Source organism: Penicillium samsonianum (genome assembly GCF_028829775.1).
Source record: "Penicillium samsonianum strain IBT 33392 chromosome Unknown utg000003l_segment0_segment0, whole genome shotgun sequence".
Taxonomy (NCBI): Eukaryota; Fungi; Ascomycota; class Eurotiomycetes; order Eurotiales; family Aspergillaceae; genus Penicillium; species Penicillium samsonianum.
The window spans coordinates 6,101,417-6,116,049 of NW_026643261.1; the positions used below are offsets into that span (position 1 = coordinate 6,101,417).

Genomic DNA, 14,633 nt, shown 5'->3' on the forward strand with positions numbered 1-14,633 from the left:
AAAGCCATGGCCGTTGAGACAAAGCCACTTAATCCGAAAAGGAACGTCGGAGAAGTAGGTAGGAGAAGTAGAATTGCAAGGCGCGTTAGGAGCGGACGGCGCGTTCGAAACCGGGATTTTTGTCGGAGATACCTAATTTCTCCTTGAGAAGCTTACCTTCCCCTTCGACACTGCACAACGTGGATTTGACCTTGTCGTGGTTGACCAGCTTTTGCCAACTCAGAAATCCTTGACTTCCGGGACCACGTTGGCTGCTCAGGCCCATCTTCTCGTCCCCTATAATAACAAGGCAGTGTTGGGCACGGCTTAGAGCTACACAGCTTCTCTTTCGGTCCACGATAAAGCCAAGACCGTAGATAGTAGCTTCTAAGTTTCACTGTATTCCCATAGTCATACAATAAATGCAAAATGTTACGAAGATAAATTACATATCGGTCTCGTACAGACGGATGATAATATATCTTGAGCCAAGATGCGAAGATATTCGTCCAATATATTCTTCTACAACGTTTATTGACGGCCCTTATAAAAACCATTTAGTATGTAAGGAACAATGATGGTACTGTAATCACCACCACATAACCGCCGTTTTGCACAGCCTGGGATAATAATACTGTATATAATTCTCGGAGTCCTTACTAGTCAACGTCCATCTTGCTCCGAAGTAATAGCTGCATCACTGCCTCATCACCTTTCTCTGCAGCCCAGGATAATGGTGTTCGGCCCTCGGAGTCTTTCGAGTCCACGCCCACCTTCCCAGTCTCAAGTAATAGCCTCACTGCCGCCTCATTACCTTTCTCCGCGGCCCAGGATAATGGTGTTCGACCTTCAGAGTCCTTTGAGTCCAGGTCAACCTGTCCAGTCCCAAGTAATAGCTGTATCACTGGCACCACTGGCTTATACCAACATTCCGCGGCCCAGGATAATGGCGTTCGACCTCCAGAATGTTTCGACTCCACATCTACCTGTCCCGTCCTAAGTAATAGCTGCACCACCGCCTTATGGCCACTCCCTGCGGCATAAGAAAATGGTGTTCGGCCCCAGGAGTCCTTTGCGTCCACGTCAACTTTCCGTGTCCCAAGTAATAGCAGCACCATCGCATCTTGACCACATTCCGCGGCCCAGGATAGCGGTGTCCGGCCCTCAGAGTCCTTTGAGTCCACATCCACCTCTCCAGTCCTAAGTAATAGCTGCGCCATCGAGTCTTGGCCACTCTCCATAGTCCAGGATAATGGGGTTCGGCCCTCGGAGTCCATTGAGTCCACGTTCACCTGTCCAGTCCCAAGTAATAGTTGCACGACTGGCTTATGACCATATGCCGCGGCCCAGGATAGCGGTGTCCGGCCCTCAGAGTCCTTTAAGTCCACATCAGCCTTCCCAGTCTCAAATAATAGCTGCACCACCCCCTTATGGCCATTTATTGCGGCCCAGCATACTGGTGTTCGACCCCAGGAGTCCTTTGAGCTCGCGTCCACCTGTCCAGTCCCAAGTAATAACTGCACCACAGCCTCAGAACCACTTGTCGCGGCCAGGCATAGTGGTGTTCGACCCCAGGAGTCCGTTGAGCTCACGTCCACCCGTCCAGTCCCAAGTAATAACTGCACCACAGCCTTGTGGCCATTTCCCGCGGCCCAGCATAATGGTCTTCGACCACGGTGATCCCTCACTCCAACATCGGCCCCTTCTTGTATTGACATCCGAGCTGTGGCTTCGGTCCCCAGTTTGGCAGCCCATACCAGCGCGAAACTTGAATGTCGCCGATAGAGGTACGGATTTAGGAGATTGTATAATTGTCTATTGGTTTGACATAATGAATTGATTTCTCTCTCTGTCCCCAGGAATGTCACTATTACTAGAACTAATTCCGAGGGCAGATAGAGGAGAGAATTCATTCTCCAGACACCAATAGTTCCGTCTAAACTGAGTTTTTTTTGACTTCCTGGATATATGCATTTCCATCCAAGAAGTTTGATAGGAGTATCGGCGCAATCTTGTAGGGGAACAGTAGAAAGATCGAGGTGATAATGCTGAGCCCCTTGGGAGCGGGAAACGAGGGGCAGCAGGGTAGCGGATGTTTTAAGTGCAGTGGGTGTTCCCCATTTCTCACCGACGTCGTCGAGATATTATTTTGTCTATTCCTGAAATAGCTTAGCGTTTCTTGGCACTATGGCTGGAGAAACAAAGAAAGTGTGTAGGTGTGACACCAATTCCCGGAAGTACTGTATTGTGTTTAATTGAGGTTTAAAAGAGAACTAAATAGGCATCGTTAAAGAAATTATAAATATATAATAATGGAATCGTAATCATAAGGTTTAGATGTAATATTAGTATAAAATAACTCGACATTTAAATTACGCACTATGTCGTTAAGTATAGAGGCCATATAATCGGCCAACTATTCTACTTTTATATAAATGCCTACCTTACTATAAATCTATGCAAACTTCTTATTAGATTAATATAACAATTAAAGTAACTGGAGACACAAGCGGTGAATCCTAAAAGCTAATAGGACTAAAGTCCTGAATGCTCGCTATGCACTGCGACAGGGGTACACAGGCAGCCCATGCCATAATTATTTCTATTGGACTACCTACTCCGGCGTCCCGGATTTAGTGTATTGAAACTGTATGGGGAAGAGCCCATTTGCATCGATGTGTCATCGCTAGCCGGCTCGCGTCTTTCGAACGCCGACACGCGGATTTATCGGTCATCGAGCATTGCCAAGGTTCTTGTTCTTGTATGGACGTGTTAAGGCAAAGAACATGTAATATAAAATCGAACCGGCCAACTTTTCATTTTCCATCAATGTCGCTCAAATCTATCATGGAGACCGTTCTAGTCATCGGAGCCACTGGAAATATCGGCGTCTCAGCCGTCACCGCTGCCTTGTGCTCCAAGCGCAACGTTTTGGCCGTTGTCCGCAACCAAGCCTCAGCGGACAAACTCGTGAAGTACATTGGGTCATCGAATGGAATCACCTTCGTCGAAGCCAATGTTCTCTCGGACTCAGGGATAAAGGGTGTTGTTGATAAAGTCCGAGAGGGCAAGCTGCCGGGTTTCCAGCATGTGTTTTCCAGCGGTTGGTTCCCGACAATCCTCTCAAAGATTCCATATTCACTGACATTTTCAAGTTGGCGGCGAATACACTACAACTCCCCTCCAGGAGATCACCACCACCCAGCTACGCAGGAATTTTAACGTCTCCTTTGAAGCCAATTTCTGTAACCACTTCTAATCCTGATATCCCTATTTCTTCTGACATAATTTTTGCAGTCGCCTATCGGGATACCATCGGCTATCTGCTGGAACAAAATAATCCTGCCAGCACATGGACGATTTGCACCGGGGCGCAGGGCGACTTGGCAATTCGCCCGATGCCGGCCATGACGCAAGGTGCCTTGTTCTCCATGACCACGGCCGCCGCCCGTGAGAACGTGTCCACGAACGTCCGTTTCAACGAAATATACCTTGCGTTTCGTGTCGAGGTGGATGAACTCGCGGTCCAGCATGGGGTGACGAAATCATCGGACTTTGGGAATGTGTACGAGTTGATCCTAGCCAATCCCGAAGTGCGCAGTTCACGCATCCGGGTCGACGATCTTGACGATCTCGAGAAGTTGAAGTACCAGAAGAAGTTCTAGTGCTACTTCTCGTTGACATGTACTGGAGTTGCAAATACTCCAGAGCCGGAATAATTCTGCTTTCCTTTCAAGTTCGGGTCCTTTTACCGAGGTATACTATATGTTGAGTAGTAGTAAAGCCATATACCGAGATTGCTGTCAATCATAACGTACGCTTCTTTGTGCTGATGCCCTCTGTTCCGTGTCTCAAAGCAAGTAGCTATACGGAGTAACTAGGCGTATCCATCTGTATACCGTTTAGGGAATTTGTTCATTGAATATAGGCTTCTGCTACCTCAATACATATGTGTGCATACATAGATCCATTAGTACTGTTATTTTAATTTAATTACCAGCCACCTTGGGGTTAGTGTATTTTAAAATTGGATAGTACATAGAAGGGCTTGCATATATTGTTCTATCTGTTATCTGATTGTCCGTTTCTCTGAACTAGTCCGAATGGCCATTAAGCCAAAGGTCCTGCAATAGTTCCTTGGCCGTTTTTCTATCTTCTGGTTTCCATTGAAGCATCTCCTTCATGAACTCCAAGAACACCTCTTTATTTTGACCACTCAGAAATTCTTCTCAATTATTCAAGGACGCATCTTTCGGGATCTCGGGATCATTTTTCCAATGCCCTGTCGGATAATAGTATAAGCCGCATGCATCCACAATATTATTAATTCCACTATAAGGGTATACATGGAGGTATAGCCAGGGATATAACCAGGGACTATACCATGGATTGGCACCTACACAGAAATCCAATACTCGCTGGAGATGTTTGAGTGCAAGGTCGTTCAATGGGATGGCAGAGATTCCTGACTCCCATCGCGAAAGAAACAATAATTTACTTAGTACTCAGTATCTCAATCTTAACTCGAAATTTCGATGAAATATCTAAGGGGGGCCGAGCGCGTGTGCCAAGCCAAATGTATATTCTTTGGATGAAAGTCTCACTCAGATTCCGTAGCGAACAAGATTTTGAACCTAACCCGATTATTGTGCAGAGGTTTTTTGTTTCTTCTGCCGGCACGGCAAATCTCCGAGTGTCAAGCCAATTGCGACAGGATTCTAGATGGAAGTTGCTCATATGGCCCTAGAAACGCGCAATTGCGGCGATGATGTCGTGATTCACGGATGGCTCCACCCGCGTGGTTTGAACCACCCGACGCTCTCAGGTACGTCACTCCTACTAGAAACAGTGTTCGATTTGTTACGTTGAATACTGAGCAGTGTACGTTAAGTGGGCTACTCAAAACACCCAAGTTGCCAATTAAGGCATCCATCGACACTTTAGATTTCACTTGTACGGCTGTAGAACCAAGCATTCTATCACATTGCCGAAATAACCTCCTTAAAGTTTAGCTTGAATATTATATCCCCACTTTCTCCATATAACCTTCCCTGCTAGGTTTCGTGGGCCGTGGCCTCGATATTATTGTGCAATTATCCACCTGGACCGTGCCGCCAGTCAAGCGTGTGATTTTATAAAACTCTGCCTCTTCCTGTCTTTGCATTTGTCTTTAACCTGTTGAGATTGAGAAACCGAGAAGAATCGACATAATGGCCTTGCAAAAAGAAGCTGGACTAACAGTATCGCCTCCTATCTCATCAACCACATCAGAACGGGATGAGAACTATGAGTTTTATAAACAACATCAAGGTCTCGAATACACAAGGGAGGAAGCGAAAAGGGTCCTGCGCAAGATCGATATACGCCTCATTCCATTACTGTTCTTAATCTACATGCTGCAGGTGGGAATATCGCGTGTCTCGCTCGTTGCAATCCAAATACTAATCCCATGCAGTATCTGGACAAGAACAGCATCAACTTTGCCTCTGTATACGGCTTGAAGCAAGGAACACACTTAAAGGGACAACAATATTCATGGCTTAGTGAGTTTTCTATTCCGAGGGCGTATAATTCAACTGACTAATCCGATCAGGCTCCATTTTCTACTTCGGATACCTCATTGCGCAATGGCCTGCGGGTCTAGCATTGCAAAAGCTGCCCGTCGGCAAATTCCTTGCTATCACCACATTAAGTAAGAGATACCCTATGAGAACTAAGAATGTGTATTCAGTACCAGAAGGATGCTAAGAGAAATAGTATGGGGTGGTTTGCTCATGACCACACCCGCATGCTACAACTTTGCTGGAATCGCAATCAACCGCTTCCTTTTAGGAATGGTCGAAGCAGTTGTAACTCCTGGATTTGTTCTGATGACCGGCATGTGGTACACATCCGAAGAGCAACCCCTGAGACTAGAGGCATGGTACTGCACTAATGGTATCGCGACAATGTTCGGAGGGTAAGTGACGAGCAACTACCCACCTCTACCCGATTATATTGGAAATGACACCCGAAAACTAATTGAATATAGACTTATTGGCTATGCAGTCGGACATATCACCACTGGACTTCCACGATGGATGTACGTCTTCCTCATTTTTGGAGCTTTCTCCATCGCAGTAGGAGTTATTGCCTTGATATTTCTCCCCGACCTTCCGTCAACTGCCAAATTTCTCAGCGAGCGTGAGCGAGCCATAGCTGTTGAGCGTGTCGCTATCAACCGGCAAGGTGTCAAAAGCAGTCAGTTTAAATGGTATCAGGTCCGACAAGCGGCCGAAGATCCGAAGACCTGGCTTTTGTTCGTCATGGCAATTGGCGCACAAGTCCCGAACTCGGCGTTAACCAGTGTATGTATTCCTGTAATTGCTAGGTCGATGTGAGGGAAGCTAACAACTAAAGCAGTTTACTTCCATCATCGTAGGCACTTTCGGATTTGATACGCTTGGAACTCAATATCTTCAAATCCCCGGCGGTGCTGTTCAGTTCATCACTCTGCTTCTCGGGGGTTATATCGCAACAAAGTTCGATGGAAAATTCCATTCACGATTTGCATGCATGATCTTTGCCTGCACGGTCTGTATCATTGGATCCGGTCTTCTTGTCGGACTACCAGACACCAACAAATGGGGCCGCCTTGTTGCACTTTGGCTATGCTATTTTCAAGGCTTGGGATTCAGCATGAGTTTGACAATCGTTAGCTCCAACATTGCTGGATACACTAAGAAGCAAGTCACCGGTGCCTTGTTGTTCACTGGATACTGCGTGGGAAATATTATTGGACCTCAGACTTTCAAGTCCAGCGAGGCCCCTGGATACAACAGTGCTTATATTGCGTATGTTACCATTTGTCTTCGTGTGTGCATTCAACTGACTGAGAATATCTACAGGATGCTCGCTGGCTATGCAGTAAAGCTCGCCTGCATTGTCGCTTTGTATATTTATATGTACCTTGAGAACAAGCGTCGAGACCGCGAAGCAATCAATGGCGAGGAGGTTGAGGCAGAAGGTGTTGAAAATGGCATGCTGGTGAGTTTTTGAGTTCCATGAAGCCTTGAGATAAGCTAACTCATATCCTCAAGGACAAAACGGAGATCGACAACAAAGGGTTTAGATATGTTCTATAAGCGAAAACTTTAGCTTTCACTTCAAAATTCTTATTGCTCTCTTCAAAATATGACGGAAATGCTAGAAATAATGAATGTCCTTGGAAATAAAGTGAAGCAAATTTAAATCGAAAGTTAAAGTCAATCCAAATCGCTCAATAACTGATTCAAGATACTAGGAGACTAATAGTGCCTAGACTTTATAAGAGGATCTATACACGCTCTTGATGTTCATACCGGCGTAACGTGGTCCCTTCCTTCTCTCAATGTGAACAGGTTGAACCTTAGACCGCATTATCAACAAACGAATCAAGAACGTCAGGTCTTCGCGTCCAGCGCCTGTAGGTCCCCTGCTAGCGGGGCCATGGCGCTCAATGATTGCTCTTCCATCGAGTCCTTACAGCCAGTTGAGGTACTGGACTTGATCAATCTCCTATATTTCTTTGGGTCTTTGGGTCTTTGGAGCAAGTCCAGCTGTCAGAACCAGTTTGGATTCCACAGCCAGTCAAGGTACCAGGGCCAGTCAGGCCTGAGAGCCAGATGAGTTCTTCGACGAATATGAATACAGATCAGTCAGTGGCAGTCAGGATGCCTCCATTCACCATTAGAACTGGTTTGGCCAACCAGTCTATGAACGAATTCCGACTCCATCTGCAGTTTCCCTCCCATTCATGCAGGCTTAGCCGAAAGCAGTGTGGTTGGTATGGTTTTATGATGAGCGTCTACTTGTTGAACTCCCTCTATCGGGTTACAGCCAAAACCCAGATAAATTTTGTATATACAACTTGGACATTGTGGCTCATGGTTGAAGTCGCTTTGGGCTTACCGGATTGCATCGGACATCCTTCGAACCGCTGGTAACATTGGTTGCCAGCCCGGAAGGCCTCCCATGAAGTATGTAATTATATATACCCAACCACTCGCCTTGCTCATAAGACTTGAACTTCAAAACATGTACGCGTCCTACTTACCTACTTGATATTGAAGGAAGCATCGATAACTTATTTAATAGGGACTCATGGACTTTAACGTGGGTATCATGCGCTTATAAAACAATGACGCCTGATCACTTGACAACTCGTACAATGAAAATTAAAAAAAGGAATGATGGGCTTTCAGCTTTCATCGGGATATGAAACTAGCACAAAGATAACATAACCTGATAGATAAAGGAAAAGAAAGAGAGACAGCATAACAGACACCACCCTCTTTTTCAATTTCCGGATTTTGTCAACAATAAATTTCAAATATCAATGCCACATGGACATTCCAAAAGAAGACCAGAAAAGCCAAAATGTTCCCCCCAAATGAGAGTTGATGCTGAACAAATCCAAAAAGTGAGCTCAAATCTGATTCCATCCAAAAGAGACGTCAATCAAGGAGCAAAGTGAAACCTACCAAATGTGAGTTCAACATCCAAACAATTGAAACTGAATGCAAACCAAAAGTTGTCCGACCAGTAAGAAGAGGGACAAGTCGCTAACGCAGAGTGTGCTTGAGTGACCTGAGAATCGATTTCAATCCCCGCTGCACCTTTCCGAATGCTTCTTTGATTGCACTACGTCGACCAAAGACAGGAGTCGGGAAGGAAAAATATTCCTCATAGGGTGCCCCAGCGACACAAGTTGTGATCTTACGAGGAGGCCTCTTTACCTGCCTGGTGGCTGGTGGGCTTGGGCAATCAGAGTGTTCCGGGTCTGAAATTGATTCGCATTGTCGCAGTGGCGAAGGATTCCGTACCCAAGTCATCCTTCGGGGAAGCTGACTCAACCCCCCAGAGGTATTATGAGAGGCTTCGTCACGGCATTCAGTCCATTTTGACAGTGAGTGAATGGCACTCGACTCTACAAAGCCATTTCCAACGGCCAAACCTGTCGCTTCGTAAGTCCGGGTGTTGCCAAAATCAATCATGGTTTCGTCGCTCGTATCGCTCGAACCCTCCATCCACCTCCCATGAGGTGAATAAAATTTGAAAACACGTCCAGTGGATGCACGAACAAGCTCTGAGCCCCGGAGTTCAAACAAACTTTCGTTTGTGTCATCCAAAAACACAAGCACCGGGTCAATGTACTGTGCGGCTCGGTTCAGAACTGACTGAACTCTCCACATAGAACCTCCCTGTGGGTTCTTGGGTTTTACGAAGATAATGGCTAGCGAATCAGACGGGGAGGTCGCGCTGTGGGTGTAGACTCGTAGTCCCATCCAATTGAAATGATGAATTTCTGCATCGGCATCCATCCATGCTTGACGGTCCGCAAAGATGTTGTCGATAGATTGTTGCGCAACTAAATGGAGCTCTGGCTCGCTGTTGGCTGTAAGCAGTTCCTGGGCTAACTCACCATTGGTGAGAGACCACTCGTAAGTTGAGAGCTCAGTAGTACCACTATCATCGTGGGACTCTTCAAATATTCTCTCCGAAAGGCTAGAGGTCATATCTGGGGTGCCATGTACCCAGCCCCATGGCTCATTCCAGACCTCTTCATAAACAGTTGGAAGTGATGGCTTGTACTTTGGATACGGGAGATGACGAGGAGTGGGATGGATTCCATAGTGGAGGTTTGCCTTTGGCAAGGAGTAATCAAGAAAGTTTGACGTAGCGGCCATGGGCAAATTACCGCTGATCTCGGCGTCTTCTACATCTTCAGCCCAGTCAAAATTGCACCGGCGCAGGAGCTCATCAAACGAAGTGTTCTGGGTTGAAGAGGATTCATGTAAGTTTCTATCACGCCTTGACACAATATTCAGAGGAACCACATGGCAAACCTTAGGAGAAGGCATATTGATGAGATCACTTGTGGTATCCGTTGGTGTAAATATCCAGATTGATATGTCGTGTTGGTATGCAAGTAATGGCAAGTGATGTCTGTAGTCGAATAGTATGTGACCTTAGGATCGTATGTTTACGTGAAGCAAAGGTTAGAATATAAACAAGGTGGTATCTAGGAAGAGGTGGTAGGTTACCGTAGTGTTTGTGTTGTCAATATGGAAGGAACGCGCTGGTTTGCTCTTTCCGTGTGAACAAACAAGATCACAAAAGGCCTCGAGGAAATGGCGAAACTGTGAATGCTTTACACTACAGGATGGGTATCATCAACGCTATTTATTAGATGCATCGGGGCCAGTGACTGGTTTTTAAGACCATGAATCGACGTCCTCTAAGGAAATATAGACAATGGCATTCATTTGATCTTTGTCCAGCTACAACGAGTCTCGTGTTATTGATCATAATAGTGCACTTAGCCCTTTGTCAAGTTCAAGATGACTATCCCAATTAGGGCATTTTTCTTCAAAGAAAGAAAATATCTCTTTGAGCAATCCCAATGATATACGCGGCTTTGTCTCCCATTCCGGTCAGCCTCAGGGGTATACAAGGAATATAATGACATGCATTCAGAGACAAACTCCATTATGTGCATTGCCTCCAAATAATCGTGCCAAGCGCGCCCTACACACCTTCGCTCTGATTGTGAGCCACACCGGATATGCAAATTGCAAGGAATAAGTATCTTTTGTATAGGAATTTCATGTACAAGGTACATAACCACAACATGAGCATAACCGATATTCTCCCTGGCTATTTAGGGCAAGAAAATGGAGATTATGACTATGTTGAGTTCATGTTTAGTGTTCTATACGAGCTAACGGTAGTAGACGAAATGGAACAATCCAAGGCGCCGCTCCACCGGCTAATATTCCTATATAGGGTTAGTTATAATGTTTAGTAGCTATTACTATCGATACGGACGACAATGACCCTTTTAGTTCAAAGGAAGTTTCAAATACGATTTGCGCAAGCAGAAAGTCGAGCCATCGGACGCATATAACATGGGTAATCTTTTTTGGGGGGGGGGGGGGTGCGAGGATGCCTACCTCTAGGAGCTTTAAGCACTGATCCCAGACCACTCGTAGCTCTAGGAACAAGAGCATGATCCTTGATATATGACAGATAAATTAGTACTTCGATAACAGTGGCAGGGATTCTGCAGCGTTACTGTATTGAAAACTGATTCGGGAAGGAGCTGGCGTGGCGACTCTGATTAGAGTAAAAGACAAGCGCTAACGTGTTTCACTACCGAGCTGCGCACACCACCGAGCTGCGCACCCCACCCAAAACGCGTCCAGGAATTAGATCTTAGTTAGTTTAACCACCCACCATGCCACCAATTCGCTCCCGAAGCTCTAGAAATTCAATAGAGCAAGAGGGTAGGATTTTATTAGCTACCCAGGCTTTTAAAAATCAAGAAATTAGCGCTATTCGCGAAGCAGCACGCCGTTTTGAAGTGCCTGAATCAACCCTCCGGTCGCGTCTTCGTGGCACTACTTTTCGCGCTGAAACCCGCGCTAATAGTCATAAATTGACAGAGCTCGAAGAGGAATCTCTTCAAAAATGGATACTCTCTATGGATTCTCGTGGAGCAGCCCCCCGGCCTACTATGGTACGAGAAATGGCGAATCTTCTGCTCGAAAAGCGCGGATCTATACCGGTTCTTTCGGTCGGCCAAAATTGGGTTACGAAGTTCGTTAAAAGGCGCCCTCTCCTCTCCTCTCGGTTCTCGAAACGATATAATTACGAGCGTGCGAAATGTGAAGACCAGAAAATCATTAGCGAGTGGTTTGATTTGGTTCAAAAAACGATCCTTCAATTTGGAATCGATCCCGATGACATTTATAACTTTGACGAGACCGGTTTTGCTATAGGATTAATAACGCCAACTACGAAAGTTATCACGAGGAGTGATTACTACGGCCGGAGAGCACTTTTACAACCTAGAAATCGAGAGTGGGTGACGGTGATTGAGTGTACGGGTGCTTCCGGCTGGGTGCTTCCTCCGTGTGTGATTTTTAAAGGAAAGGTCTTCCTTGAATCCTGGTTTAAAGGCCTTCCGAAAGATTGGCGCCTTGAAGTAAGTCCTAACGGTTGGACTTCCGATGAAATCGGGCTTCGCTAGCTTGAAAAGCTCTTTATTCCTACTACTTTTTCACGTACGAAGGGGAGGTATCGGCTTCTAGTACTTGACGGTCACGGAAGCCATTTAACCCCGAAGTTTGATGAAATCTGTGAGAAAAATCATATTATTCCAATCTGTATGCCTCCGCACTCCTCTCACCTTTTACAATCTCTCGATATCGGCTGTTTTGGGGTGTTAAAACGTGCGTACGGCCGGCTGGTTGAATCAACAATGCGGGTTGGGATAAATCATATTGATAAACTTGATTTCCTCGAAGCATACCTAGAGGCTCGAATTGAAGCTTTTAAAACGGATACTATTAAAAGCAGCTTTAGAGCTGCCGGTTTAGTACCGTTTTCACCTGATCAAGTGATTTCAAAGCTAAATATTCGGCTTCGAACACCAACCCCCCCCCCTAGCCGGGGTAGTGAATCAAGCCGGAATTTTACACCGAAAACCCCCTTTACGGAGAAAGAACTACGTCGACAGGCTTCATCGATTAAAGCTTTACTTCGTACAAGATCTCGAAGTCCACCTAGCCCGTCAGATCGAGCATTAAACCAGCTTGTGAAAGGCTTCCGTCTTACAATGCAAGGTGCTATCTTACTTGCTAAAGAAAACAAGGAATTACGCGCCGCCAACGAGAAGCAGAAGCAAAAGCGCACTCGATCCCGAAGGCAGATACCAGCTGAAGCAGGGCTCTCAGTTCAAGAAGCTTCTCAATTGATTACTGAGCCGATGGCAGTAGTTGAAGCACCCCCCGCCTCCGGCGAAGAAGGCCTTCGCCACCTTTACAGCCACGAACGAGAGCATTACCAACATGCGGGTTATGCAAAAACCAGGGTCATAGAAGAGATGCATGTCCAGATAGATGATGATTTTAGTGTATTTAATTTAATGGAGTTTTGGTTGAGATATATGCATTTGAAATTAATAGGTTAGGTTGGGTGCGCAGCTCGGTGGTGTGCGCAGCTCGGTAGTGAAACACGTTAACCGCTTTAAGCCAGTAATTATGCCTGAAATATGAGGCCAAAGTTAATAATATTCGGAAGAAAGCAGTTTCCAGGAGCCGGGATCTGCTGGCAGAAAGCTGATCGGAAGCACTTGCGTCGAGGCATGACTCCCCCCTTTCCAACAAATCAATGGCCGACCAGAGCTCTCCAAATTACAAAGACTTTTACCTAAAGGCAGAAGGACGAAAGCAGGCGGAAAAATGCGAGAAGCAGGAAGCAGAAGGGAGACGACAAGCAGAAGAGCGCAACCAACAGACCTCTTTCACAGAGCTACAGCACTGCCACGACGTTCTCTCCCGCCAGTTGCGAGTCGAGACACCATCTCGCTCTCATGAAGCAAATCAGCCCTGAGGCTCCCTCCCGCAGGTCTAATGATTTCCAAATTCGACACTACGTAGACCACTGGCGAGTATGGGGAAATCAATGACGTTTTCCATGTCGACGCGCCGGTTTTGCTGACCACTCATCCAACTCGACGTGGCGTGTGCTTGTGGTCTCGATCAATTTTAAAACTAAGAGTGAAGTTCGAAACTCAAATGTATAGGTAAGCAAGGTGCTCATCCACGGGTTGAGGTTGCATTGGACCACCTCTAAATGGTTGGAACCGAGGGGCACTTACTTCCAGCCAATAGCATGATTTTGGTATTTAAACTTTAAAATATCATTGTGGTCCATTACTGCCAGGGATTGAACAGCACACTTGAGCAGTTTTTATATTTGCTACTTGCTACCTGATAATCGATTGCATAAGGTACATGTTAATATGACTAGCTAGACCCGTGGTCTACTGGAACCATAATGAGTCTATCAACGTTTTATATTCCGTATTGTATTCCCAGTAAGAATTGTCAATTTCGATAGTCTCGCAAAATGCCCTGCAAATATGAGCCATGTGTGACCTGCGGCAGATATCCATCAGAAGGCTCTTTTTGCCCGGATACCTGCAGTTATCTCTTGATGGACCAATCTCCCCCTACGCCAACGCCAACGCCAACTGCTGCCAACGGATCCGCTATATCTTTCGCTCTAGCTTTATCTACTATTGTCATGGAACGAAGGCCTCGGGGCAGATCGATTTCCCGAATAGAATCTCCCTCGAGTGCAACGGAATGGTGCCAACCCGGTCAAGATCTCCCATTGAGAACGAATGTATCGACGGAGGATAAATGTTTTCTCAAGGCTTATGAGAATTCATTTGATAAACTCCGGGCCATGAAACGACAACTGTCTCAATGATTCTATAACCCATTCAATTTTCAATTATCGAACTAAGTGGTAAGCACAATCATGTTTCAAGCGGATGAATGCCGCCCAAGCAGAAATACGAAGAGTTTGCAACTGAAATTAGGTGTACCTGCTCAAGATAAAAGGATATTCCCTTCGTATATAGCCTGTTAACGCTGGGGCTCTTTGGAAATAATATCACCGGAGGGATTGCCTCGAAAGTCACGAAAACGGGGCGAATGACAAAGCAACACAATGCGATTCCGATATTAGCAGGCTGCTGAAGTTTGGAGGAAAAGCGCGAATAAAAGTTGGCATTGTCTTCCCAAGGCCCATTTGTGATATACCAAAGTCTGCCAAGAGCA

The 14,633-nt window shown here is 45.9% G+C and overlaps 5 protein-coding genes across 5 annotated transcripts; 3 read left to right on the forward strand and 2 right to left on the reverse strand.

Annotated features, from left to right (window-relative positions):
* Positions 1–638: 638 nt before the first annotated feature.
* On the reverse strand, positions 639–1,697 carry N7471_005984 (ankyrin repeat domain-containing protein; the record flags this gene model as incomplete). Its single annotated transcript, XM_057278703.1, has 1 exon — positions 639–1,697. The coding sequence occupies one exon, from the start codon at positions 1,695–1,697 to the stop codon at positions 639–641; it is 1,059 nt and encodes a 352-aa protein (XP_057138313.1).
* Positions 1,698–2,808: 1,111 nt separating this feature from the next.
* On the forward strand, positions 2,809–3,644 carry N7471_005985 (uncharacterized protein; the record flags this gene model as incomplete). The annotated part of the gene is made up of 3 exons (XM_057278704.1): positions 2,809–3,082; positions 3,135–3,224; positions 3,277–3,644. The coding sequence occupies 3 exons, from the start codon at positions 2,809–2,811 to the stop codon at positions 3,642–3,644; spliced, it is 732 nt and encodes a 243-aa protein (XP_057138314.1).
* A 1,545-nt stretch (positions 3,645–5,189) lies between these two features.
* On the forward strand, positions 5,190–7,103 carry N7471_005986 (putative MFS transporter; the record flags this gene model as incomplete). The annotated part of the gene is made up of 8 exons (XM_057278705.1): positions 5,190–5,381; positions 5,435–5,522; positions 5,573–5,671; positions 5,737–5,938; positions 6,011–6,326; positions 6,382–6,812; positions 6,867–7,005; positions 7,059–7,103. The coding sequence occupies 8 exons, from the start codon at positions 5,190–5,192 to the stop codon at positions 7,101–7,103; spliced, it is 1,512 nt and encodes a 503-aa protein (XP_057138315.1).
* Positions 7,104–8,561: 1,458 nt separating this feature from the next.
* N7471_005987 (uncharacterized protein) lies at positions 8,562–9,860 on the reverse strand (the record flags this gene model as incomplete). Its single annotated transcript, XM_057278706.1, has 1 exon — positions 8,562–9,860. One exon carries the CDS (start codon positions 9,858–9,860, stop codon positions 8,562–8,564), a length of 1,299 nt encoding a protein of 432 aa, XP_057138316.1.
* A 3,313-nt stretch (positions 9,861–13,173) lies between these two features.
* N7471_005988 (uncharacterized protein) lies at positions 13,174–13,395 on the forward strand (the record flags this gene model as incomplete). Its single annotated transcript, XM_057278707.1, has 1 exon — positions 13,174–13,395. The coding sequence occupies one exon, from the start codon at positions 13,174–13,176 to the stop codon at positions 13,393–13,395; it is 222 nt and encodes a 73-aa protein (XP_057138317.1).
* Positions 13,396–14,633: the final 1,238 nt, after the last annotated feature.